We start from the raw sequence: 26,988 nt of genomic DNA, 5'->3' as shown, positions 1-26,988 counted from the left end.
GATCAGTGGACCTAATGCTGATTAACTTACTTGTATTTGTGATATAATTAATTATGCTGTGTGTAAAACCATCTATAGTTGTCTTAATTATTTTGTATTTGAATAAAACCCAAGCATGACACTGCTCCTGAACTCGTACTAGGATGAATCTGGGCACAGTTTTGACCTGAAGCAGCAGCACAAAGCATGTGCAATTAAAGTTATTCAGCCTGGGAGTACTAATTGTCTCCCCTCTGGTGTGAAGTGCTTCGTCTCTTACAATGCAGTGATTTTACTGATTTTTCTAGTGGCTGTATTGTGAGAAACAATACCCACTTCTGCAATAGAAAAAGTAGATTAAGACTATTAGCATCAACTTCTGTTTAATTTTGTTCACTCTGTATGCATAGGAAATAAATGATATCAAGACTCCTTTTCTCCTTCTTCCCCACTGCTCGAATTTTGGCTTTACCATCAATCTTTTCACCCAAACTTTGTAAATTCTCATCTTTCTTCCCCAGCTCTCTGTTGGCAGCTGTCACACTGCACACCACCACGAGAACCCTCCTGAGGTGAATGAGAACGAGATCCTGTCCATCATTCAGGACTGCTTTCACACCCCTCTCATCCTTCCCCATTTTCCCAGCCCTGTCATTGCAGATTTTATCCCGAGGCAGGCAGTGGCTCCCTCTGCTCCAGCTTCTGCTGCCACGTCTCCCTTCCCTCCTGTTCTCTGCCCAGCCTAAAAACCCCTGCCTGCACACCCCTCCTGTGCACCGGGTGTTTCTGCCTCCCGACACTCTCCCTTCTAGCTGGGTCCAATTTCACCCCCTCCCATGCCAAATTCCAGTTTCTAAACTCTTCTCAGAGGGTTTTCCATACTGCAATCACAGACTGAGTACCAGCATCATGGCTGGGAGTGTTCCCAGCTGGAAACTCCCGGATATTGCTGCTCTGGGGGAGCTCTCCAACCACCTCTCTCTCCATCCCAGCCTTCTCTTACCTTGTCCTCTGATGAGAAAACAGAGCAAATACAAATTTACTACATCCCTTCACTTGCTCCCAGAATGCAGGGCAGGGAATGATGCCCAACAGCCTGTTCAGTTCTCCTCTCTGGATCCCAGGTCTCTGTGTTTGAGCTGTTGTGTCCTTTGCACAGATCTTCGTGCTGTGTTCACTCCCTTAAATACCTCTCAAATATCATTTCTATCTCCAGCTGCATTATCATGTCCCACTACACTCCAACCTTCAGACACTTCTGCCGACTCAAATCCAGCCCTCAGAGTAGGTCTGTGGGTGCTTCTTCTGGAGCTGTTGTGTTTTTTGCATTAAGTGATGGCTAAAAAGTGGTCAGTGGCAAGGCACAAATAAAATAGTGCTGAAATAGGAAGGTGCTCAGCTTTGGGGCTGTGTATTTTAGGAAGGAGCAGACTGGCTCAAGCAGCCATGAAGTTAACTGAGAGATTCTGAATATCGTCCTGACTTAGCATAATTTTGAAATGTTTCCCAACATGCTTCAATAACATGATTCAGTAATTGTGCCATCAGAAGAAAAGCATCTACTCTTAGAAGGCAAAATTATGTTGTTATAGGAAAACCAAACCAGTTCTCTTTGCTTTCCTTCCTTGAGACAGATTCCACACGTGTCTCAGGGAACTCCCAAAGTACCTCAGTTCTAGGGGCTCTGCACCAAAGCACCAGCTTTGGTTTTAAAGTTTTGTGTATTTCCTGGTTTTTTAATTACATTCCCATGTAAAAAGATTTGTGACCTCCTGACTCTTGTGACCACTGATGTGAAGATGCCACTTCACACCCACAGTGACAAGCAGGGGACTCCCATGTCCCACTGAGCCAGGAAGTCCCAAAGCAGCCTCAGAGACACAATAAAATGTCACCAAATTCTTCATAAACACTACTTCAGTGAATTGTGATAAACAGCATGTACAGATTGTCAGGACACCAGTCACCTCAAAATGCAGGAGATCCTTAAGTTACATGAAGTTTAAAGAATTGGTGACAACTTTTCTCGGCTTCTATACTTCAGGCAAGGAATCAAATTTCCTTTCTAGCACTGTGAGGCTGAGTTCCAGCATGTCACTGAACCAGAAAGGGTGTGAACACTGAGGATGGAGGGAATTACACTTTACTTCCTCCTCCAAGTGCTTGTGTCTTTCTGAAGGAACAAAAGCCATCCATCCCTGCCACTCCTAGAGGGCTTTTTAGAATTCATCGTTTGTTGAGGAGATCTTGAGCAGTGTCATGATCCACAAGGAAGAACTGCATGTGGGGTCTTGTTCTGATCCAGTGTTCCTGCTGCAAAATGGGGTGTCCAGTGGCTCTGCACAGGTGTGTGTGAGCACACCTGCACAGGGCTCACCAGAAAGATCACAGCCCCGCCTTTGGGCGCTGTTCTCAGGGTGTTTGTTAACCCAAAATGGGAAGGTACACGGAGAGATTCCTGTGCACGGCCAGGAGCTGGACTCGATGGTCCTGGAGGGCACCTTCCAGCTCAGCACATTCTGTGCTTCTGTGACCAATTTGGATTTCAGACATGGCAGGGCATAAATCACACAGCTCCTGTGTGGCCTCACAGAATTCCCCGACCAATGCCACTGTCCCATCCCATGGCAGGCTGGGCAGGGTGTCCCAGTGAGGCTCCCACATGGCCATCGCCTCACTCGACGCCTCCTCCCCTCCCTGGGCGCCCCAGCCCTGGCCAGGCTGCGATGGGCACAAGCCAGGGCCAGAGCCAGTCTGGCTGGGAAGGACTCGATGGCTCAGCCGGTGCCACGTCCCTGCTCCAGCAGCGCCAGCCCAGAGCACATGGCACAGGACCGTGTCCAGACTGTTCTGGAATGAGACCCCAGAGCTTCTCTGGGCTCTGCTGAGGGCTGGCACTGCCCAGGGCAGCAGCTCTGCCTCCTGTGCAGGGGAATTGCTGGGCTCAGTCCCTGCCCGTGGCTCTGGGGCCATCGCTGGGTCTGGAGCAGAGCCTGGGCCTGCCGTGACCCCCTGCACACCGGGACAGACACAGGGACAGCCAAGGCTGAGGGCTCCTCTCCAGCCTGAGCAGCCCAAGCTCCCTCAGCCCCTCCTGAGCACGGAGATGCTCCAGGCCCTTCAGCATCCTCGCGACCTCCCACGGACGGGCACGGCAGGCCCGGGCGGCCCTCGAGGCCGGCTGGAAGGCCCGTGGGCCGGGCTGGCAGAGCAGAGAGGGCCGGGCGAAGCGGGGCGGAGCGGGGCGGAGCGGGGGTGCCCCGGGGCCCGCGGGGGCGGCCCGGACCCGGCCCGGCCGCTGCCCTGAGGCGCCGCCGCCGCACGAGGCCCGCGCGCGCTCCCAGGGCCGCCCCGCGGTCACGTGCGCGCCCCCTGCGGTCACGTGCCCCGCCCCGCTCGCGCCCCCGCCCCGGCGGCGGCGGCCCCTCAGGACGGGATGTAGTCCCGGCCGGGGGCGCGGCGGAGGGATCCCCGCGCCGGACCCAGCCGCAGGGCGCGGCGCCTCCTAGCGGGGCCGGGGTAGATCCCGCCGCCGCGGCCGCCGCCGCCATGGCCGCAGCCGCCCCGGTGCGCCCCGCGGGGGCCCCCCCGCGGCGGGGCCGTGTCACCGCCCGGTGCCGCGGGCGCGGCGGGGCCGGTCCCGCGGGGACCCCCGGGGCTCCCCCGCCCCCCCGGGGCGCGGCCCCCTCCCCTCCCGCCGGACAATGAGTCCCGTATGCTAATGAGGGTCTGGCGTCACTTCCGCTCTTTCTCGGCCGCCATCTTGGCCCGGGCAGGCTCTGGGCAGCGGGACCCGGCTGTATTGTCTGAGGGGCCCGGGCGCTGCCCCCGCCCGCGCCCCCGCCCCGGGCACCCGGCCCAGTGACCGCCGCCCCCGCCCCCGGGGCCGCTCCGCACCGCCCGCCCCGCACACTGCACCCCCTCCCCGTCATTTCCCCCTTTGTCTCCCCCGCGCCGCCGGCGGCTCCGCTCCGCCCGCCCGCCCCGGGACCGGGCGGCGCCGGGGAGGGTCCGGCGGCCCCCCCCGCCCCAGCCCGCCCTCGCTGCGAGGAGAGCCCGGTCAGGTAGGTGCGAGCGCGGGTCCGCGGTGCGACCCGGGCGGGGACAGCGCCCGACCGCCCCCTCCCTCCCCAGGGCATCCCGCGCCGTGCCCGCCGCCCTGCCCGCCGCACCGGGCGTGCGGAGCTGGCAGCGGCCCCTCCCCGCCCGCACACATGTTGAGGAGCCCCGGCGGCTGCGGGGACCGCGGCGCTGCTCCCTCCCCGCCGCCGGCCCCGGCCGCCTCCCTTCCCCACACGGACGTGTCCCGGCAGCCCGAGGGAGCGGGACCGCTTGCTGCCGGCCGCGTCCGGCATCCCGGTGTGCAGCTGCACCGGGCCCCGCCGGCGGAGTTGGTGCTGGAGCGGCGCCGGGGACGCGATGAATGGGAGCAGCCGAGGGGTCCCTGCCCGCGGGAAAAGGCGGGATCCGCCGCTGCCATCCCGAGCCGCAGCCGCGGGATGCAGTGCCGTTGCCTCACCCATCCCTGCCCCGGGCTGCAGTTACCGACACCCGGTGCTGAGACAAAGGCGGGAGACAGCAAACCCGGAGCCTGGCAGCCGCACCGGACAAATACCCCCGTGCCACGCACCCCTTCCCGCGGCGGCTGCAGCCCGGGCCGGGGTTCCCGGACAAGTGGCAGTGCGTGCGCGGTGCGCGGGGCTCGGCGCACCCCCGGTGCCTCCGGGCAGCGGCCGCGGGCGTGACACCCCCGGCCCCCCCGAATCCGCCGCAGCCCGGCTGGGGCGCTGCGCGGCGGCAGCCGGCAGGGGGCGCCCTGCGCGCCGGGCACCGCTGCGGCGGGGGGCGGGGGACGGAGCGGGCGCCGGGCGGCTCGGCCCGGGCTCCGGCCTCCTGTCACCGCCGGACCGGGGCTCTGGGCCCCTGTCAGCGCCCTGCCGGGCTCCCGGGCTCCTGTCACCGCCTGCCCGGGGCTCTGGGCTCCTGTCACGGCCCGGCCGGGGCTCCCGGGCCCGCTGACTGTCCCGACTCCAGGCACGGGGCTGCAGCCCCCGCTATGGGGCGAGCCTCGAGGGGCTTTGTCTGGGACCGCAGGGCAGTGCCCCCGAACTGGGCGCTGCCAGCTGTTGATGGTTGTTGAGTGTATGTAGGCCGTTTGGTAGGTCAGAGAGGTTTGTGTTCCTTGTAGAGAAAGCCCCCTTTTCCTTAAGTTGTGGGGTTTATTTTCGTAGCTGTGTTTCTATTTATTTTTGCTGCTATTTTCTATTTCTGCTTGGAAGTGTGAGGTCCATGCTACCCCACCTGTCAGGGTAGCATGGACCGACCTTAGCTGGCTGCTGTGCAGCTCAGCCTTGTGTGCCTCAGCAGTGCTCCCTCCTGCAGGGTCTCCTACTTGGAAAACTTTCACTTCAGGACTCTGCAAACTCATAATCACAAGTTGTCATCCTTCTAGGTGAGAAAGATGGATCAGTCTGCTTAAGAAACAGAAAAGCTTTTTTTTTTCCTGCTTTTAATAACAAACCAAACCGAAGCTTGGTTCCTTTGCAGATGTGCAGTTGCAGATGTTGAGCAGTAATTTGATATCAGTAGATGAACATTACCATGGTATGTGCTGAAATCTTAAAGGAGACAACAGAGGAGAATTGTTAAGAGAATTACACCAGATGCTGATGAGTTGTAACATAATGGTTACCTTTTCTGAAGATTTTTACAGCATATATTTCCACCTTCAGTCTACCTAGAGATGTCCTTTTTGACACACAATAAATAACTTGTTCTCCAAAACTGACACTAAGGTAGATGGTTTTGCACTGTTTTTGGTAGTTAGATGTCCTTTGCTCAATTTAGCATTATTTCTTAGCTAGCATTCAAGAGTGACTTTTTGGTATCCAGCAGACATGAGATGCTCCCAGGGGACATCTCTGAGATCATTGAAAACTGATACCGTTTTAGTGCCCCATTACTAAAAGTAATTTTTTTTGTTTTGAATAGAAGCACTGGTCCATCAGACAGGTTTGTAGAAGGCATCTCTTTATGTTACCACTATTTCTGCTTCAGGGTGTGTTGTCATGAAGAGCCTGCAGTGCACTGTGTTAGGCTGAGGGAGGTAGCTGCTGCTGGGTGTGCAGGGGAAGGTGAAAGGTGACTCCTTTGCCTGCAGGTGAGACAGACCCAGTGCCACAGTTGGCAATGAGAAGTCTTCACACGAGAGGAAGACTGAAGAGGAACTTGCTGACTGTTTTGGAAAGTTCATGCCCTGCAGCGTTCAGCATCAGCTGCACACCAGGAAGGTGTGTGTGCTCCTCAGGCTGAGCGCAGGAACGTGGTGGATTTTCTGTGGGTAGTGCAGACGTTGCCAGTGGCCAGAAGTGCTCCCTGCCACGGGCACAGTGGTCCCTGTTAGTGCCACAGCGTGGGTTAAGTGTGAGTTCTCACTTGTTGGTGCTGCCCCAGTCCCTGTGCTGTTCTGAGCACTGTGAGCTGCAGGGAAAGGCAGGACACTGTTCTGGGGCTGCTCACACACTGCAGGGTGAATAACGGCTGATAATTCCCAGCTCAGCTTTGCCACACTGTAATAACATAAATACTGAAAGTAAACACTGAAGTTTACAGTAGAATTCCTGGAATACGGAAATGTATCAGAATCTTATCAGTAGTCATAAGTGATATGGTCCAAATGTGTATTTTATAGCTTGTTATTAAGATGGCAGCTGATTTGATTGATGCAAAGAAAGAAATTGAAGCAAGTGATTCTGTGGAAGCAAAGATGGTGCTCCTAGGTTAATATGTTTGAGGTAGCTGCAAGTAACATTTAGCAGCTTCATAGGAAATGTGTTGGGGTGGTTTTTGTGGGGTTTTATTTTCAGAAAGGTAAAGTCATTGCTCCACTACTTGAGGTGTTTAAGGGAGACAAAATTCTATTGGGAATGAACAAAGCAGTATCAGATCTGAGGAGGACTAGTTTAAAGTCTGTAGGAGAGGTGCCAGGAGAGGCAGGGAACAGCTCTGGGGCTGCAGCTGCTCACTGTGTTGTTTCACAGGTGCCATTGGAGCTGCTCTACCTGCACGGGCAAAATTGACAATTTTTTAAAAGTCATTAGTGCAGCTGAGTTTGTATATTAATAATGCTACATGTAGTGGGATTATTTTCTTTAAGATGCACACACCATGCTTGTTTGAAAAGGCAGCAGCTGACTGTGCTGGCCTGTATCTAAACAAGCATCTCACGATTTTTTTGTTATATTGAGTCAAGAGCTGCTCTGTGCCCAGATTTGCACACAGACATAGGGTATGGTTTCTATGAACATAATTGTAACAGGATAATTTCTAATGGGGAGATAGTTCTGCTCATAGAAATAAATCTGTTGCTAGTGGTGTTTCTTGATAGTGTAAGAGATGGAGATGACCATGAAAGGTGCTGCTCTGAGTCTCTGCATTGGAAAAAAAGAACTCTTGTTGATGTTAATTTAGTTTCACTAAAAAGAAATCCTGTACCTTTAGTATATGTGGGAGGTTTACTTTGCCCCACCTGACACATTTGGGAAGAATGGCCTTGCTGCCTAGGCAGGATGGCCACATTGGCCTGTTCCTTTGGAGCTTTCAGGAGGAGCTGAAGTGTGGTTTGAAAATCAGATGGGTGTTCCAGATTTGAGTAAAGGCTTTTGAGAGGGTGGAACTCCTGTTTATCTACCTGAGGGCCATGTGCCTCCAGGCAAGAACTGCATTGTTAGAGCTTCACTGCAGCTCTGGTGTCAGAAGGCAAACTGGAGCTTGTATTTAGTGTCTCTGATTTCTCTGTAGTGCTCTTGAATGTGAATGAGGGTTGATGGTTTGGAGTAAGAATGGAGTAAATACCATTTTTTCTGCAGTGAGTCACTTTCAGTTACCGCCATTTATATCCTTACTGGGTTTTGTTTTGGTGTTTTTTTTAAGGTGGCATTAGAGATTATTTAGATGAAAACTGAGAGTGGCTGTGGAGTCCAAGGCCTGTGTAGTTGACCTTGTGGACACATCACACCTACAGATGTATGCAGATCACTTGGCAAAAATCTTTTATTTAATGTCTGCTTCTCAAGTTGTATCTAAAACACTCAACAGTAAACAGAAATAAAGCAACTGTGTGAGCAGCTGTTCCCTGAGGGAGCACTCCCACTCCTCCGGTGCTGCAGGTGGAGGACAGGGCCTGCTCTCAAGCCTGCCTTCACTTTTGGCTGTTTCTTCCCTGCCCCAGCTCCTCTGCCAGGTCTCAGCCAATGCTGTCTTTCACCCTGTTCTCCCTCTGTGTGCAGTGATTCCTGATGGGGCTCTGGATCTCACAGCTTGAGCTCGTGCTGCAGCTGGGCCAAGGAAGGTGGTGGTGATGCAGCTTCATAGCAGCAGCAGTCAGGGGACAAGATGGCTCTGGAAGTCTCAGTGGGCACAATAGTGGTCTTGAAATGCTTTTTCACCTAAAGAGTCAAATTCAAGTTCGTGATCTTCTATTTTGTTTTGTTTCCCATTGCTGCTGCTGTTGCTATGAAGGCCTTTGCCTGTCGAAGGTTCCTGAGGCAGATGGAGGACAGCAGTAGCTGAGGTGGCCTAACGCTGGAATGTAGGCAGGGACTGGAGCCTTGGGAGCTGTGCTTAGGCAGAAGGGGAGAGGTAAGAAATGTGCAGTGTAAGACTGAGCTGGAGCTCTTGTTTACAGCCTTTCCTGTTGTAATGGCAGCGTTGGTGCCTCGCGTGTGTGAAGTGTAAGGCAAGGGAAAACAAGCGGCACCAGCCTCCTTCAGTGCCTATTTTTACCCTTGGAAAACTCAGATGCAGCCAGTTGGCGAGATCCCTCCAGTATCTGCTGGATCTGCTGTCTGAGACAGCGGGCACTGGCGGGGCTTTGGATGGGCTGGGCAAAGTATTGCTGTGCTCTTTTGTGTGCCTGTGGCTGCTGAGGGCACAGCAGGGCTGCTGTGCGCTCTGGGTGTGCGTACCTGAGTGCCTGTGTGTCTGTGTGTGTGTCTGTGTGTGAGTGTGTGTGTATCTGTCTGTGTGTATCTGTGCCTGTGTATATCTCTGTCTGTGTCTGTGTCTGTCTCTGTGTGTGGGAGCTGCCAGGGCAGGGCTGGAGCTGCTTCCTGCTGCCCCGGGGCTTGGCTGGAGCCCAGCACCGCTGTTTGGGTGAGGGAAGGAGCTGCTCTGCCCCAAACCACTCCTCTGGCTGTATCAGGCCTCTGCTCTGGCTGTTGACACAGTGCTGATGTCAGGAAACGACACAGAGGGCAGGGGACCATTTTCACTTGCAGTCTGATCTGGCTGCAGTTTCCCAGTCAGTGTAATCCAATCATAAATTACGTGTATATTGATTATTTGCTTTGTTCTTGCACGTTTTACAGCAACTACTGTGCTGCTTTGTTTAATTACACAAATGTTTTTGTGAGCTTTGGATTGAAAATTTAAAGGTGATTCTTGATTTAATTTAAATGGTAACTGCTCATTCATTAATCATGCTTCTGTTTCCAAAATTATTTTTATTCTGGGATTGCTCATGCTTAGCTACAATCTAGATGAGGATTATTTTGGAATTGTAGAGCATACTCATGCAGCCGTTTTTTCCTGATCACTGAGGTGTGGATATCATGGTGTAAGCAAATAATATCCTTTGTGCTTCAATGATCTCCAGGCTGGATTTCAAATTTCTGCAAGATGTGCAGGCTTTATTGCATTTCACACCAAAATCTTTTAGAAATAGCCCTGAACAAGCCCGACTCTCACACTGAGGATGTGTATTGAATATTGATTTAGCTGCCCATGTTGTGTGCATATAAACATTTATCTGTGGAGGTCTTGAACAGTCACAAAAGATATTCCCTAAGATGGCAGGAGGTGTGCAAGCATAATTCTGGAGCTGTGAGTGTCTCTAATTCAGGATTTCTTGTCCCCTAGAGAATGAACACGATTTCAAAGTGCTTTTCAGAATGCAACAGAGGTTGCCAGAGTTGATGTGGCCCTTATCATGTGTGTTGAAAAGATCCCTCAGAAAACATTCAACTGCAGCTACCAGCATTCTTTAACATACCTCAGCCTACATCATCAAAATCAGAAAATGCACCAGTTGTTCCCAGCAGAGCCTGGGGAAGCAGATTGTTCATCAGAACAGAAATAAGGAGTTGTGGTTCCCAGAGCAATCAAAATTTGACCATTTTGTATTTCAGATGGGGGCACAGAGATGCCACAGTGCCCAGGACTCCTCCTGCTGAAGCAAAGTTGATGAGGAAACAGTTAATTCCTGCTCAGTTTTGCAGTGAGTGTCCACACCCACCAGATGGAGCTTCGGGCTCCAGTGGAAAATTCCAGAAATTGAGCAAGAATGAGAAGTGTGTGAATGACTTAGGAGATCCCTGTCTGCAGGACTGCAAAAGGTGGTTTTATAGCCTTTAAATAAAGAATGAATGGAGACTGAGGCACAGCCTTACTGATTCCTTTCACTACAACTGCCTTCCATAGTTCTTCCTTGGGTGGGAAGTTGGGAGTTCTTAATGCAAGAGTCAAGCTGAGGCTAGGCAGCAAGCCCAAACAAAAAGGTATAAACCAGAGTTTCATAAACCTTTGCTGAAAATTGCCTGTAACCACTGAAACAGGATGTTAAACGTTTTTAGTCTCAGAATTTCCTCCCCAGGATAAGGTGGGGTTTTCTTCAGTACCACATTTTAGATGGACTTCTCTCCTGAGGCCGTGTTTGTGTAGGATGCCCTGAGAAGTGGTGTGAAATGGTCCTTTTGATTTTGCACACAACTTGAAACTGGTTTTGGAAGTTGCTGATCTAGTCTCTGAAGTGGTTTTTAGTATTTTTAAATGCTTGGCTTTTTGACAGAGGGGCTGTTGACAAACTGCCTGTGTGCCTGTGAGGGAGAGCTGCAGTGTGTCAGTCTTACAGCGCTTTGTCCAGGTAGCAGCTTGCAGCTGGGGGTTTCCATCAGGGTGATATCCTCAGCTTTAGAGCTGGGCTTTCCAGAGGGTGTCACTTAGGGTTTGTGTTGATTCCTCTTTTGGGTACACACCCGAGCAGGAGGGCTGGGGCTCACTCAGAGCAGGGGGTGCTGGCTCTGCACCCCAAATCCCTGCTGTGGGCAGAGCTCCCTGCTGCAGGTGGCCCCTGGGCTGAGGAGGGCTCTCAGCTGGAAGTGTCACTGCTGTTACCAAACAGCCTCCTCGGGATTACAGGGCACTGCAAAGGAGCCCTCCTTGTCTGGCGTTTCAGATGTGCTGCTGAACAAATCTCATTACCCTCACAGGAGTGTGGGTGCACAGCCCTCACTAAACTAGGCCAGAAATGCTTCAAGAAAGAGGGAAGGGAAGAGTCCCTGGGAAGAAAGTGAAAATGCTCAGTGTCAGCCAGTGAGAGGTGTGTTGGAAGAGACTCTTCAATCATTCTCTCTGTACAGGGAGCAGAGAGAGTTAATTGCAACTCTTACTTTCAGGAGGGCTCTCAGTAGTTTCTGTTCTCCAAAATTCTCTCTTCTCTCTGATACTTCTATTCCTTTTTTCTGATACTTCTATTCCAGTTGCTCACTCTTCCCTGAGATAACCCTTGTGCTTCCCATCTATCACTGTTCCTTGCTCAGCTGTCATGGAATTGTCAGGTGTCAGGGACAGGCCATCACTGTCCTCTTGTGAATATAGAATATTCCACACCATCACACCACAGAGCATCATTTAACCTGCATACACAGAGAGGCAGCTTCTCTGTTGCTGTGGGAACCACAGGTTCATTTTCTTGCATATTTTCCCTGTATTTTAAGGGATTTCACTCAGTGTTGCACTACCAGCTTTCTCTGCAAATCTATTTCATGGCTGGCTTCTAGAGCAGACTATGAAAGGTAGTTTGCTGGGCAAATTGTTAAAAGTTACCTTGTTTCAAATGCAGCTGGAGTAGGGAAATAAAACACACAGTATCAAGAAACCAAGTCTTGTTTTATCTTGCCCAGGAAGACGGAGCTGCTGCCAGCTCTGCTGCATGATTCTGTCTTGGGCTGTTAGGTATAAACCAGTAACTTCTTCAGCTTGAAATACTGGCAAAATAGTGGCTAAAATCAAAGACATTTGGATGACATAACATAAGAAGCACGCCAGATGCTCGGGGATCCTTGTCAGCAGCACAGCACAGGGAAATGATGCTCAGTGTTTGGGAGACCCAGCATGGGATGAAGTACTTCCCTGAGCTCAGTATCATCAGCCTGATGCAGTAATTGCCTCTGATCTGCTCTCGAGGCTGATGGGTCCTCACCCAGAAGTGTGTTTGCTGCAGGGAGGACTCCCTGGGAGAGAGCTCATTTGGACTTGCTGGACACACAGGGACACAAAGTCTGCCTTCTGGTCAGAAAATGATCACTGTGAAACAAAATAACCCATCTTTGTGTGGCTGAGGGTGTAGGTGATGCTCTTGATAATAAAGCACGTGCAATATTCCAGTATTCAGGTTTGCTGCCATGTGAAGTATTTTAAAAATGTTGTCTTTTTTCATTTCTTAAAATATTGTAGTGTCTTGTCTTGGAAGTGTACTTGCCAAAGAAAAGCACTCTGTACTTGAGGCTGTTCTGTCTGAGTAATCAAGAGATTAAAATCTGACAATTTATATTGCCTTACTCCCTGGCAGAGTAATTATTAATGACTCAACAAGTTTTGCTTTTATAAACTTTAGATTTGGTAGTTTCAGATTTTATGGCTCTAACGGTACCTGTTGTGTTTCCACTATGGGCAAGACTGACTTTGTGTCCGTGGCTGATGTCAGTTGAAGAGGGATCAGTCTTCCCACAAAGTGTGATCATTTACGTGCCATTTCCCAAACCCCCCATGCTCTGCCAGTTTTAATCTGAGTGCTTACCAGAGGAATGTGTGTCCCCAGGGCTGTGGCTGGAGGCCGTGTCACCTGTTGGATGTCCCATTGTCATGTGAGGTGGGACCTGTTTGTATGGAACCTCCCAGGGAGGGTCCGAGGGTGGGGCAGTGTGGGATGGAGATGGTGACAATGTTCCAGGATGGTGACAATGTTCCAGGATGGTGGCAGTGCCCGAGGGTGGTGGCAGTGTCCCAGGATGGTGACAATGTTCCAGGATGGTGACAATGTTCCAGGATGGTGGCAGTGTGGGACGATGGTGGCAGTGCCCGAGGGTGGTGACAATGTCCCAGGATGGTGACAATGTCCCAGGATGGTGACAATGTCCCAGGATGGCGCAGTGCCCGAGGGTGGCGGCAGTGTCCCAGGATGGTGGCAGTGTCCCAGGGTGGTGACAATGTCCCAGGATGGTGACAATGTCCCAGGATGGTGGCAGTGCCCGAGGGTGGTGACAATGTCCCAGGATGGTGGCAATGTCCCAGGATGGCGGCAGTGCCCGAGGGTGGCGGCAGTGTCCCAGGATGGTGGCAGTGTCCCAGGGTGGTGACAATGTCCCAGGATGGCGGCAGTGTCCCAGGATGGTGGCAGTGCCCGAGGGTGGTGACAATGTCCCAGGATGGCGGCAGTGTCCCAGGATGGTGGCAATGTCCCAGGATGGCGGCAGTGCCCGAGGGTGGCGGCAGTGTCCCAGGGTGGTGCCAGTGTCCCTGAGGGGCCAGGCGCAGCTGTGCTGTGGTGCCCCAGGTGCTCATGGGGCTGAGGCCCAGCGCTGCAGAGGGGATGGAGTGTGAGGAGGAGCGTTCCCAGCCTGTGCCCTGCTGGGTTTGTGCCCTGGGTACCCGAGCTGAAAGCTGAGCCCTGCAGAGTCCCCAGCACAATCGGCACAAAGCTGGAGCACAGACATGCTCGGACCTGCTGCAGCACAGCTGCCCTGCAGCCCCCGCACAGGCACGGCTGCGGTTTGTACCTGGCAGTGTGACACTGCCCTTATCGCACCTCTTATCTCTTGTCTCTGCTCTCCGTTTTGTCCAGCAGGATATGAGCCTTCCTCTGTGCCCGGGCCTTGGGCTCCCCCAGGGGGTGTAACGGAGCCCTGAGGGGGCGTTCTGCAAGGAGAATTGGCTTTGGAGGCTTGTGCTTGAAGCTTGTCCAATGAGTCTGAGACGCCCAAGCACCATTCATTTTGGAGGTAAATGCCTCGTCAGAAGTACTGCAGAGATGGGGAGGAGTAAAGGTTTTCATTTGCCAAAGTATGGGCTAAAAAAGGATAGTTTTGACTGTTTGCTTCTGAGGTTTGGACATTTTGAACTTAAAGGAACACCAACTTGGATTCTAGAAAAATTGAGAGGTTGGGGGGCTTTGGGATCAATCACTCTGGCAGCTTCACTGCAGATTAATTGGTTTCCTGGTTTAAAATTCTCACTCTTCTGCCGGTTTAAAACCATCAGAGGTGAAAGTGAAAGCTAGTTGAGACTGCAAGAGAGATGATTCTGGAATGCTAAACAAACTGGGGGAAACACTGACTTGAGATAGGAAAGTTCAAAGATCTGCAATTTAAGTTGGATGTCCCTTTAAGATATTCCTTGGAATATGACATTACTTATTTGAATCTCAAGTGAAATGTTTAATTTTGGAAATTCAGCTGAAATGCTTTTTATTGAGGTATTTTCTATCATTTGTCTATAAACTGATCAGTTAAAGTGGGCTGTATAAAGGGAGGGGAGAATCCTGTGAAAAGATAAAACCAAAGGGGGAAAAGCTCCCAGCAGCAGAAACAAATGAAAGAAAATACAACAATGACAGATTGAAATGTTGCTACTTGCCTTGGGTGGGGGAGGGAAAATCATTTGCATGATGTGTTTCATGTTATTGTTATTGAAATTGAAGCAGGTTACTGATAAAATTGTAATGATAATGTACACTTACAAAGATAATGAGTTAAGTTTGCTCTAGTAAACAGCAGTAATGTCCTGGCACCCAGCCCACAGAGAACTGAAACTGTGGTACAGATTGGCAGTGGCTGGGTGGCACTGAGGGTGCTGATCCTGGGCTCCCGTTGCTTTTTGATTTGAATGCCAACTGTTACTGAGAAATATTTAATACCCAAACCCCGGCTGTCTGGTAGAGAGCTACCCACCCTTGTAATGAAGTCATTTTTAGCATAATCTGAATTTTATGTACTAGTGTGTTACCACACTGCATGATTTTTTTTATTATGGTATTTGACTCTGCTGCAGCCCTTCCCTTTTAGCATTATTATGGATATTAATAAATTTGGGGCTGAATTATTGGAATGAAAGCCACGGGATCATGATACAGACCTAACAAAGGCAATAGACCAGAGCAGAGGGTTAAAGTGTGTGGGGTGGGATGTATTGTAGGGGAAAGGAGCAGCTTTTAGAATAAGGGTTTGAAACATTGCTTTTTCTGTAGGAAAAAGATGGAGTATTGCATGCTGGGAACAAGTGCTTTCCATAAGGTAGCTAAATTTTAAAAGTACATTTGTTTCATTTTGTTTTAGGCTTTGCTTAAGTATTGTAATCTAGTAATTTTGTCATTTCTGCAGTTTTCATTTTGATTAGACCTCTGCAAATCTTTCTTCAAAACTTAACAAAAACCCAACCAAAGAACTCAAACCTGGCCTACAACTGCAGTTTTCCTTTACTGAAACATTGCTCAGTGTGTACAGAAAAATATTTAAAGGTTATCAATAATGATATAAATTCTTCCATGATTTCAAAATTGCAGGTACTCACACTTTTACATTTGAAAATGTGAATGTGTTGGGTGACTACAGAGAAATGACCAAAAGTAAATACAGTTTGTTAAATGTAGTCTCCATTGACACCTCTCTAGAAACAAAGTGCCCCAAGCCTCAAAATCCAGCCCCAAGAAGCCCCACCCCTCAGGAATGCTGTCAGCAGAAACTCCAAGTAAATAGTCTCATTTTTTTCCCTTTGTTCCTGTGAATAGCAAGACATAACACACTTGGAGGAAGTCTGGGTAGATGAGTCAGGACTTATTTCATTAACTGCAGTTAAATGTTTTGGCCAGGTTTCCCCAGGAAACAAAGCTTACACAATTTTTCAGATTGTGGCTTGTCTCCTAATCCCCCTTCCCTCCTCCCAGCCAAGAGAGCCATTTTCACCCAAAGTGGGTGGAGATGGAGGTCTGGAAAGAAAAATTAGCACCTTTAAGTTGGATTAAATGCATCTCTCCAGGAAGAGAGGGGACTGGTTTGAAGGTCCCCAAGTTCCCTTCACACCTCTGTCCACCCACAGCCTGTTCTGAGCGGGAGCAGCAAAGCCAAGGGGCTGCCAGAGGCTCTGGGGGAGGAGGAGCTGCAGGGAGGGGACAGAAATGCCACTGCCACTGCTCAGCCAGGATCCCTGGGCTCACTGAGGTGGCCCCGAGGCTGGCCCAGCTCTGAGGAGCCCCGGCTCAGGAGGGAAGAGGAGGAGCAGGGCACTGAGCAGGGCACTGCCTGGGTGTGAAGTGTGGAGCTCCAGGTGAGCTGTTGTGCCTGACTGAGTGCATGTTCAGAGTGATCATTCCATGGATGCGATGTTATTGCAGGTACAGCAGCAGCTCATGATGCCCCGTAAAGCTTTTCTTTCCCAGAAAGAAAAGCAGGCTCGTGCCAGGGAAAGGGATATGTTAAAAAAGAGGAGGAGGCGACAAGACTATCTCAAAAGAAGCGTGGAGCCGCAGAAAAATGCAGAAACAATAAAATGGCACAGGGATGATGAGAAGAGGAGAGAAAATGAACAAGTTAAGGACAAAGATATCAAGAAGCGGTGGAGACAGGATGAGAGAGAACGACGAAAGAATGTGGACGCTATGAATTGGCACAGGGAAGAGGAGAAATGGGAAAATGAGCGAGGTAAGGACCAAGGAGGCCAAGAAAGGAGAGGGGGAAGGAGCACAGGAAGGCTGGACCTGGTGAAGCAGCAGAGCACGATGAGGGGGAGAGGGGAAAACAGAGTAAGAGCAGTTGTGTGTTATAAGCATGCACAGAAATAACAGCAAATAGTATCGTTTAGTTCAAAACTGATTAAAAACCTGCTTTAATGAACTAGAGCTCTGACACTGCTGATTATTTTAGAAAGACAAGATTGAGCTGAGTCACGATGGGACAGAACAGGCTGGGGTTGTACCTTGCTAATACAAATGTCTGTGTTGCACACTTGTTCACACCTAATGCTTTGTTCAGCAGGGTGGTTGGTAATTCTGGTTGTCAGTCAGATCACCAGAAAGTTCATGTTTTCTCAGTTTTCATAGTAGGAATAAATGAGAACATTAGGAAGGGAAGGGTGAACCTTGTGTGCTCATAAGAGAAATTAAAACTGATGCTATATTTCATTCTTTTTAATCATGTACAAGAGGGTTGAAATCACATCTGCAGTTTTATCCTGAGGTCACTTATTTAGTGAAAATTGAATGGAAGTGTAAATTTCATGGAATGCTTATAAGAAACATTCAGCTCAAGAGATAAAATGAAGAAATTAGAAGACATTAAGAAGAAATTCTTCCCTATGAGCCCCTGCCAGAGGTATCCCAGGGAAGCTGTGGCTGCCCCATCCCTGGAAGTGTCCAGGGCCGGGTTGGATGGGGCTTGGAGCAACCTGGGATAGTGGAAGGTGTCCCTGCCCATGGCAGGGGGGAACTGGATGGGCTTTAATGTCCCTTCCCACCCAGGCCATCCCATGGTGATCCTATGAAGAAATTACCTCAGTGCAGGGGGGGGAGCTGGAGTGGCCTCCTGAAGAGCCCTGGCCAACTCGTACAGGTGTGGGTGCCTGAGCAAGATAAAAGGCTTATTTCTGGCTTATTTCTCTCTTTATTATGAGAGAGAGCTTTGGGATATGCCTTCTGAGGCACCTGAGGCTCCTACCTGGAGATTTCAAGTCAGGGTGTTGCTGGGGTTGGTTTTAAGCAGTCATTTATTCATTCCACCCAGCATTCAGTGTAGGTTGATGTGGTCAGAGATGCTCCAGGTGTCTTCCCTTAAACATCAGCTTTTGGTCAGATAAAGGATGCCTCATTTCCAGGGCAGCATTAATGCCTAGATGGTGATTTGAGAGGCTGCTTAATCCCAACTGCTTTTATGTCCCCATCCAAGGAGGTGCCAGCAGAGTGATGTTTACATTACAGCTGCAGTTACTTGCTGTAAATAGAAATGGATGGAGATGCTAAAAGCTTTTGTTGTACTCACAGCCTGTAATAGTATCAGACTGTATCTGACTCTCCACTCACTAAGATTAAATAGTCAGACATTTCCTAAATAAAATTAACTGTGTATGCCTGAGGATGAGGGGTTTTGTTACAATGAGGTGAGTTGGATTCAGCTGCCCAGCAGAACTTGCAAAGTAAGGTTGATGTAAAAAGCTGGAGTTTGAAATTCAGGTTTCAGGTGTGAAGATCCAACTGTGTCCTCTGCTGTGGTGGGTGGTGATAGGTAACTCCAGGGAATTTCATGTCTTTAAAATTTGACTGAGGCAGGCAAAGGGCAGAGGCAAGAAGATGCTGCAGATAGACCAGAGATGTTGTTTTCAGGCAGTTGGAAATAATTTACTTTCTTAGAGTTTCTGTATATCGTGGTACCTGTGGCCTGTTCAGCTGTATTAGACACAGGATTAAGAGAAAGCATTTGATGCCTTTGCTGAAGAAGTTTGGTGGCATTTTGAAATCAGCTGTTAGATACCAAGCAGTATTTTGAGTCTTGTGGCTGACTCAGGTGTACAAGTGATCAGTGCCTACAGACAAGCTCTGCACTGGCTCTAGCTGTGTCATGGGACAAAAAATGCTTTTCTTTGCAAGCACAGGGCTTCACTCTTCAGGTGGGGACTTGGGATTCAAAGAAGGCAGCCCAGATTGCCAGGAGCTTTAACATGCACTGTGTTCATGCACTGCTCTTTCTGCAGCTCATATTAATCACTAGGAATAACATTTCTGATTATCTCCTGGGATTTGAAATTCACTTGAAAATATGAATTCAAATCCTGACCATACTTGACTGAGCTGCTTCACTGATTTTTTTTCTGAGACATGGGATCATGCAGTCACTGGAGGTATTTCTGAAGCACTGAAATGTCTTTAAAAGGGAGCTGGCTTGCTCTAGGTTGTATTAGACATTGTTTTTCCAGTAGAGATGAGGATGGATAGAGCATAGGAGAAGAGCAGTTCATGAGTTGGGTTCCCTTTCAGCAGGACAGCCCCAGCCAGGCCCAGTGGAACTGTGGGCACTGATGGGAGGGAGGCTGACAGTTCCCAGGGACATGGAGAGGTTTAGGCCATCTCTTGTACTTTCCTCAGTGGTTTCTCTCTCTGGAGGGATCTGACCAAGCTTTCAGGTCCCTTCTTCCTAGGAGGGTGTTTGCTAAAGAGCTTCAGCCAGTTAAAGCTCTGACTACAGTAGAGGGAGGAAGCAGCATTAATTTCTTACCCTACCTACAGCAGAATAGAAGAAGCATCTTTATCACTGAAGAGCCACTGAAATCTCTTGCAAGACTGGCACAAACCTTGAAGCTCGGCTTGCCAGTTTTCAGATCAGTTGGGATACATTGCACAGGAGAGAAGTGAGTTCTGAAGTACTTCAGTGTAGGGCTGGTAAAGACAGACACTCTGAAGAAATGAAAGTTATTTCCAGAGGCAGCCCATTGCTCCTGCAGTAGCTGTTCCCTCAGTGTGTTGCCCTTTCAGCAGTGCCCTGTGCAGCCTCATGGGCAGCCTCAGCAAGGACAGGCCAGAGAATGTAACGGTGTGTTAGGGAATGGCACAGCTCTGGGACCAGTTCTGTGGGGGAATGGGGCAGACAATTACTGATAATGAAAAGTGCACCATTATCAAACAAAACACATTTGACTTTAACCTTTCTCTTGCTCTTCTTTTCCAATAGAAACTATGTTCCAACTTCCTGTCAACAACCTTGGCAGTTTAAGAAAGGCCCGGAAAACTGTGAAAAAAATACTTAGTGACATTGGTTTGGAGTACTGTAAAGAACATATAGAAGTAAGTATGGCACCTGCAAGGGTTAGAGCTAAAATGCTGCAGAGTCAGGGGGACAGGGAGATATTTGTGTATGCCATGGTTTTTGTTTAGACCCATTTTAAGTTCCACACAAAGTAGGAGTTAATTAGAAACTTGAGATATAATGTGCCTGTAAACACTTCTAGAAACATTAGTGGCTACTGAAACCCAGGAATGCTGGAAGAAGCAGGATGGGTGTGGGATATTGGGGCAGAAATGGGTCTGAGGTTTTCAGGAAGTGTTTGTGCTGCAGCAGGTCCTGAAGTTACAGAATCACCTCTGTGCCTGGGTCAGGCTGACTTCATGCCAACGGCGAAATGCCAAAGAAATGCTTCATAAAATAATTTTTAAAATAAGAATTAGGAGTCTTGGACATCACCCATGTCCAACTTTAAAAGCTTCCTGTGTGAAATTAATTAAAAGCCAAACAAAACCAATCAAACAAAATAAATACCACACCACCAACCTCAGAAAAAGCAACCAAAAAACCCCAAAGCCACACATCAGTTTGGGAATGCTTTTCTCCAGGATTGCTTTTGGAATGAGATGAGTTTGTAATTACAGTGTAGGCTGGTCAGGAGGATAAGTGCTGAAGATGTTGTGCAGGTGTTTTGTGGTACAGAGAACATTCAGAGCTCTCCCCCTCCCAGGAGGTGCTCTCCAAACTCCCCCCTGCCCTGAGTGATGGTCTCTGCCTTGGCCAGCAGCACCTGGGAGCGTGCAGGGCTGCTCAGGGATTGCTTAAGGGAGCCCTTGGGCCTTGCTGCTGACTCTCTGTCCTCTCTTCCCATCTTCCCTTCTCCAGGATTTTAAGCAGTTTGAACCTAATGACTTTTATTTGAAAAACACTACATGGGAGGACGTGGGACTGTGGGACCCATCGCTTACAAAAAACCAGGTTGGTAAGAGTTTCACTTGACACTGAGGCTGGAGTGGGTCATGCTGAAGGGCATTTCCCAGACATGCCAAGAGCTTTTCCTGCAGTTTTCCTCACTGATTTTCAGGTGTTGGCAGCTCAAGGAGCAGCAAAAAGCTATGTGCTTTTTTTCTTCCTTTTGTGAAGTTGTTCCTGGTGTGTGTCTCAGGATCCTGGGTGGCCAGTGCTGCAGAGCTGGTGGGTCCTTGCTCAAGTCAACAGCTCACTTAGACCGTTCCCACCTGTCCAGCCTAGACAATTTCCCAGCCTCTGGCCAAGGGATCACATTTATACATTGGCAATGGTCTTCACCTTTCTTAGTTTATTCCTGTTTCCTCCTCAAGCTGTTCCCTGGATCTTGCTTAGTGCAGGTCATGTCATCAGCTCTGGTCCACGCGTGTCCACATTGCTTTGCATTTTAGTTTCCACAGTCAGTGCACTGCAAGTCTATTGTGAGTTTGAGCCAGTAAAAGAATTATGCCACACTGGAGGGAGGAGATGATGCTGTTGATTCAAGCAAGTGATGTGGGCTGCAGCATCTCTGCTGGGGCTGCAGGACAGAGTCATCCCAGCAGGGAGAGGTCAGAGACCTCTCTATAAAGGAATCCCTGTGTGAGCACCTCCGAGCTCAATAGAGGAAACTGGGACCCATCCTGTCATGGATTCCTACTGTGAATCTGAAAATTACCATTTAGTACTGTCTTGCATAAAATACACTGATGTCCCTTTTTCTAGGTAACCCAGAATAAAAATTGTAATATAAGAGGAGACAGCTCTTGGTTGGTTTTTTTGTTGGAGCCAGTTTCCACCAGGTGTGTGAGGCTTCAGCAGGAGGCCAGAGCAGATATTCCAGCTTCCTTCTGCAGTGCAGCTCTCCAGCTCCCTCACCTGTGACCTGTGTGTAGCTCAGTGCACAGGACTTGTGACACTCAGGAGGAATCTGTGCTATTGAAGTGTGTAATGGATAAAGACACTGAAATAGCTGAAGTTATAGATCCATATTACATCTATCAAGTTTGGCAGATTCAGGTGGGCAGTATCTCATCTGGATACAGTCTCATTTCCTCAAACAGTCCTGCTTGGCTTTCCCCCAGAGAGGAGCTCACAAGGACCTTTTCTTGCAGCTCAGCTGCAGGGAGGAGGCTTTTTGTGACCAGTAGGGAAAGGCAGTTCTGACTCAGCCTCACCTGCCAGGCCGTGGCTAAACCCCCGAGGGAGCCCTTGGCACTCAGCACATCGTGTGTGTTCATGTGAGCAGCTGTTTAGGGGCTGATGCAGGCCAGAAATGGGAGAAAAGTGAATTGAAGGTTTGAGGCAGTTGCAGGGGACTCGTGAGTGTGTTCAGAAAGGTTGTGTAGAGAATACCATGGGTGTTATCTTGCTGAGAAGTGCAGTTGAATATTTAGTCTGTGCTCTGTTCTCTGTTCAAGGACTATCGGACAAAGCCCTTTTGCTGCAGTGCATGTCCCTTCTCCTCGAAGTTCTTTTCAGCCTACAAAAGCCACTTCCGGAATGTTCACAGCGAAGACTTTGAGAACAGGATCCTGCTCAACTGCCCCTACTGTACCTTCAACGCGGACAAAAAGACTTTGGAAACGCACATTAAAATATTCCATGCTCCCAATGCCAGTACACCGAGTGGAGGCATCAGCACTTTCAAAGATAAAAACAAACACGAGAGCCTTAAACCCAAGCAGGCTGACAGTGTGGAACAAGCTGTTTATTACTGTAAGAAGTGCACTTACCGTGACCCGCTCTACGAAATCGTTCGAAAGCACATTTACAGGGAACATTTTCAGCACGTTGCTGCTCCTTACGTAGCCAAGGGAGGCGAAAAGTCCCTCAATGGTGCGGTTCCGTTGAGCTCCAGTGCCCGAGAGGAGGGGGGTATCCACTGCAAACGATGCCTTTTCATGCCGAAATCCTACGAAGCTTTAGTGCAGCACGTGATCGAAGACCACGAACGGATCGGGTACCAGGTCACGGCAATGATAGGTCACACCAACGTAGTGGTTCCCAGATCCAAACCTTTGATGCTAATAGCTCCCAAACCGCAGGATAAAAAGCCTATGGGACTCCCTCAGAGGATGGGTGCCCTCTCTGCTGGCAGCGTCCGCTCGCTCTCGTCACAGCAGATGATGAACAGACTCACTATACCAAAGCCCACGTTAAACTCTGCAGGAGTCAATATGATGTCAAACGTTCACCTACAGCAGAACAATTACGGGGTTAAATCAGTTCCCCCCAGTTACGTTGGTCAGCCAGGGGGGAGGCTCAGCCTCAGCGGCAATGCGGCTGTTTCTCTTTCCCAACAATCACAAAGCATGAAACAGTTTTCAGCGAGTGGCAATGGAAGGCCTTACACGCTGGGAGGGGAGCAGAGGTCCCAGGCCTCAGCCAGGTACTCGCTGCAGTCTGCCAACTCCTCCTCACTATCGTCGGCACAGCTCAAACAGGCGTCGCTGTCGCAGTCCCAGGCGTCCAGAGCTCTGGGGCAGTCTGGCTCCAAATCCCCCGTGGCTGCTACAGGTCCTTCCGCTGTCAACACCTCGTCCACGCAGAAGTGGAAAATCTGTACAATCTGCAATGAGCTGTTCCCCGAAAACGTGTACAGCGTCCACTTTGAGAAGGAGCACAAGGCCGAGAAGGTGCCTGCGGTGGCCAACTACATCATGAAAATCCACAACTTCACGAGCAAATGTCTCTACTGTAACCGCTACCTGCCCACGGACACGCTGCTCAATCACATGCTGATCCACGGGCTCTCCTGCCCCTACTGCCGCTCCACCTTCAACGACGTGGAGAAGATGGCTGCCCACATGCGCATGGTGCACGTGGACGAGGAGATGGGACCTAAAACTGACTCCACCCTCACCTTTGATTTGACATTGCAGCAGGGCAGCCACACGAACATACACCTCCTTGTCACTACCTACAACCTGCGGGATGCTCCCGCCGAATCCGTAGCTTACCACGCTCAGAACACCCCCCCGGCCCCCCCAAAACCACAGCCCAAAATCCAGGAGAAATCTGACGTACCCGTCAAAAGTTCTCCACAAGCAGCAGTGCCCTACAAAAAAGATGTGGGGAAAACTCTGTGTCCTCTGTGCTTTTCGATCCTGAAAGGCCCCATCTCCGACGCGCTGGCACATCACCTCCGGGAGAGGCACCAGGTGATTCAGACGGTTCACCCCGTGGAGAAGAAGCTGACCTACAAGTGCATCCACTGCCTGGGCGTGTACACGAGCAACATGACGGCCTCCACCATAACGCTGCACCTGGTGCACTGCAGGGGCGTGGGCAAGACCCAGAACGGGCAGGACAAAGGGAGCTCGTCCCGGCTGGGCCAGTCCCCGGCGGCCGCGCCGCTGAAACGCGCCTACGAGCACATGGAGTTCCCCCTGATGAAGAAGAGGAAGATGGACGACGATGACGCCCCCTCTGCCTTTGAGGAGAAGCCTGAAGAACCTGTAGTTCTAGCACTGGACCCCAAGGGTCACGAAGATGATTCGTACGAAGCCAGGAAAACGTTTCTTACAAAGTATTTCAATAAGCAGCCCTACCCCACTCGGAGAGAGATCGAGAAGCTGGCGGCCAGTTTGTGGCTCTGGAAATCTGACATCGCGTCTCACTTCAGCAACAAAAGGAAGAAATGTGTCAGGGATTGTGAAAAATACAAACCTGGGGTGCTGCTGGGCTTCAACATGAAAGAGCTGAACAAAGTCAAACACGAGATGGATTTTGATGCTGAATGGCTGTTTGAAAACCACGACGAGAAGAATTCCAGGGTCAATGTCAGTAAGACTGTTGATAAAAAAATCAACTTAGAAAAAGACAATGACAGTTCCTCAGACAGCTACGAAAACCTAGAGGAGGAATACAGCGAGAGCCGCAGTCCCTTTGGCCAGCGTGTCTCTGACATGGGTGGGAAACCCTCGACAGACAGCACAGTGCAGGACCCCCAGGACAGCTTAGCCAAGGAAATCCTGGAGGAAAACACACTACAGTCTCCAGAGAAGGCTGAGCAAAAACAAGAGGAAAGCTCTAAATACGAAGAGATAATTGCTGCTGAAGAGCCCACAAAACTGGTGGGTGACGTTTCAGATAGTGAAGGTGATCAGGATGAGCAGGAAGATGCAGTGGAGTGGAAGGATGGAGCTTCCCAGTCTGAAAGCGGGCCTGGCTCCCAGCAGGTTTCGGATTTTGAAGACAACGCATTGGAGGTAAAACCAGAAGTGTGGACAGATGAGTCTTCCCAAAGCGAAGATGCCGGGAGCAGTAAACCCGCTGTGGAGGCCAAGGGGGGTGGATCTGAAAGCGATGAAGAGCAGTCAAAGTGGAAGAATCGTTCCTATGGAAAAGTAGAAGGGTTTTGGTCCAAGGACCAGTCGCAATGGAAAAACGCCTCCGAGCTGGAGGAGAGCCTGGCCAGCGAGCAGATGGAGTGGCAGAGCAGCACAATGGACAGCGAGGACGGCGAGGCCTTCGGGGCCGTGGGGGCCGAGCCCATGCACGGCAGCCTGCCCGGGGTGGAGCTCAGCAGCCAGCAGGCGTGAGCAGCCCTGGGCCTGGCGCTGCCCGGGCACCGCTGCCCTGCCGGCTGCTCCTGCCCTGGCGCTGCCCGGGCACCGCTGCCCTGCCGGCTGCTCCTGCTGCCCGGGCTCATGTACAGATCTGCTGGCCCAGGGGCCGGGGGCTCCTGCTGCCGTGAGCACAGTAACTTCATGTGAAAATGGAAATGCTGGTGGCTCCAGAATGCACACAGAGAAAAGCAGAGGATTATTTTATCTGCATTTCCAGCCCTCCGTTCACCTTGTCCATGTTGAGTTGTGTCTTTCCAAGGGGCCCCTCTGGCAGCGCCGTGCCAGCGACCCGGTGCCCTGTATAGCAGACTCTGGGCAAATGGAGTTTTCATGTATCATTCTGAATAGTTGAAATGTATATTTGTACAGTCTTTTAGACCTATTCAAGTGAAGCTTATGGAACTGTTCTTGTGTACCCATCATAGATCTGTTTCTCTTTTTTAGTGTTGCCCTGCTGTGTAATAAATGCTGTATCTAGTTTCCCTAGCAAAGCTTGAGACTGCTCTAGTATGAATTTTGACAGACTTAGTTTTTGCACATAACCTTGTACAATCTCCAACCAGAGGCCAGCAACATAAAAATATATCTGGCCTTTGTTGTATTATAGAATTTTCTTGTTCTGAATATCCTTGACATGACAACTGATGACAAACATATTTCAGAGCCATTTTCTGAAATCTTTTAAGCTAAAAAAGAAAAATCACATGCAAGAAACAAGTTTGCAGCTACTAATTTTGACACCTTTTAGATCTGTATAAAAGTGTATTGTGTTGAAGCAGCACACTGAGACAAAGTGCTGGGTTTGGATATTTAGTTTTATCTTTAGTTAACACCAACAAGGTGTTGTATTCATTTATACCATCTAATATATGACACACTGTTGTAGTATGTATAATTTTGTGATCTTTATTTCCCTTTGTATTCTTCATTTAAGCATCTAAATAAATTGCTGTATTGTGCTTAATGTAAATATTTGCTTTATTACATGCAAGTGCTCCATTCCTGGTTGGTAAATCCAACCTCACTATATTCATTCCTCCTTTTTTGCCTCTGTTTTTCCAAGTGCTCCCCAGCCCTGCTGGGGCCTCTCTGTTTAGTACTTACTGAATACTTATCTCCTTCAAGGTTATTGAGAATCTGCAGAGTAACTTGGGCTGAAATGTGTTGTTCCTGTTCAGTGCTGTAGAACACAGTTATAAATAGCAGTGTACTGGTTTGCTTGTTCTGCATCCTGGGGAAGGGAGGTCTGTGAATTCCTCAATGAATGGAGATCTGGTTTCACCTGGAAAATCCTCCCCGAGTGTGCAGAGCTCTGGGCCTGGGGGCCAGGAGGGCAGTGCTTGGGAATGCTGACCCTTCCCACAAGGGGAGCACAAGCCTGGAAGGTAAAGTCAATTGGACAGCAGAAAAACTGAAATGGAGTTTGTTGGTTTGGCCAGGCCAGGCCTGCAGTGTGGCCTCTGGGCAGGGGCCTGAGGGGATTCACTGAGGGGACTCTGCTGTGATGAGATAAGAACTCTGTGCAGCAGGGAAGTGCAGCAGCCTTTATCTGTTTAGCAGTGACACAAACAACTTGGTATCCTCTTATCAATGTGCATCACACTTGTCTCAGT

The 26,988-nt window shown here is 50.0% G+C and overlaps 1 protein-coding gene across 3 annotated transcripts; it reads left to right on the top strand.

Moving 5' to 3' along the window:
* The first annotated feature begins 3,778 nt into the window (after positions 1-3,778).
* Positions 3,779-26,345, top strand: ADNP (activity dependent neuroprotector homeobox). 3 transcript variants are annotated; one of them, XM_064729718.1, is made up of 7 exons: positions 3,779-4,043; positions 13,883-14,036; positions 15,281-15,326; positions 16,424-16,730; positions 19,746-19,858; positions 20,682-20,774; positions 22,223-26,345. In XM_064729718.1, exons 3-7 carry the CDS (start codon positions 15,288-15,290, stop codon positions 25,346-25,348), a joined length of 3,678 nt encoding a protein of 1,225 aa, XP_064585788.1. In that variant the 5' UTR covers positions 3,779-4,043; positions 13,883-14,036; positions 15,281-15,287; the 3' UTR covers positions 25,349-26,345. The 3 variants fall into 3 exon arrangements, with proteins under 3 accessions (XP_064585788.1, XP_064585789.1, XP_064585790.1); XM_064729719.1 differs by having other exon boundaries at positions 13,880-14,036; XM_064729720.1 differs by lacking the exon at positions 15,281-15,326.
* The last annotated feature ends 643 nt before the right edge of the window (positions 26,346-26,988 follow it).

The sequence above is a fragment of the Zonotrichia leucophrys genome, chromosome 20 (assembly GCF_028769735.1).
Source record: "Zonotrichia leucophrys gambelii isolate GWCS_2022_RI chromosome 20, RI_Zleu_2.0, whole genome shotgun sequence".
NCBI classification, from domain to species: Eukaryota; Metazoa; Chordata; class Aves; order Passeriformes; family Passerellidae; genus Zonotrichia; species Zonotrichia leucophrys.
The sequence above is the reverse complement of the archived record's forward strand: the minus strand, read 5'-3'. Positions and strand labels throughout refer to the sequence as shown.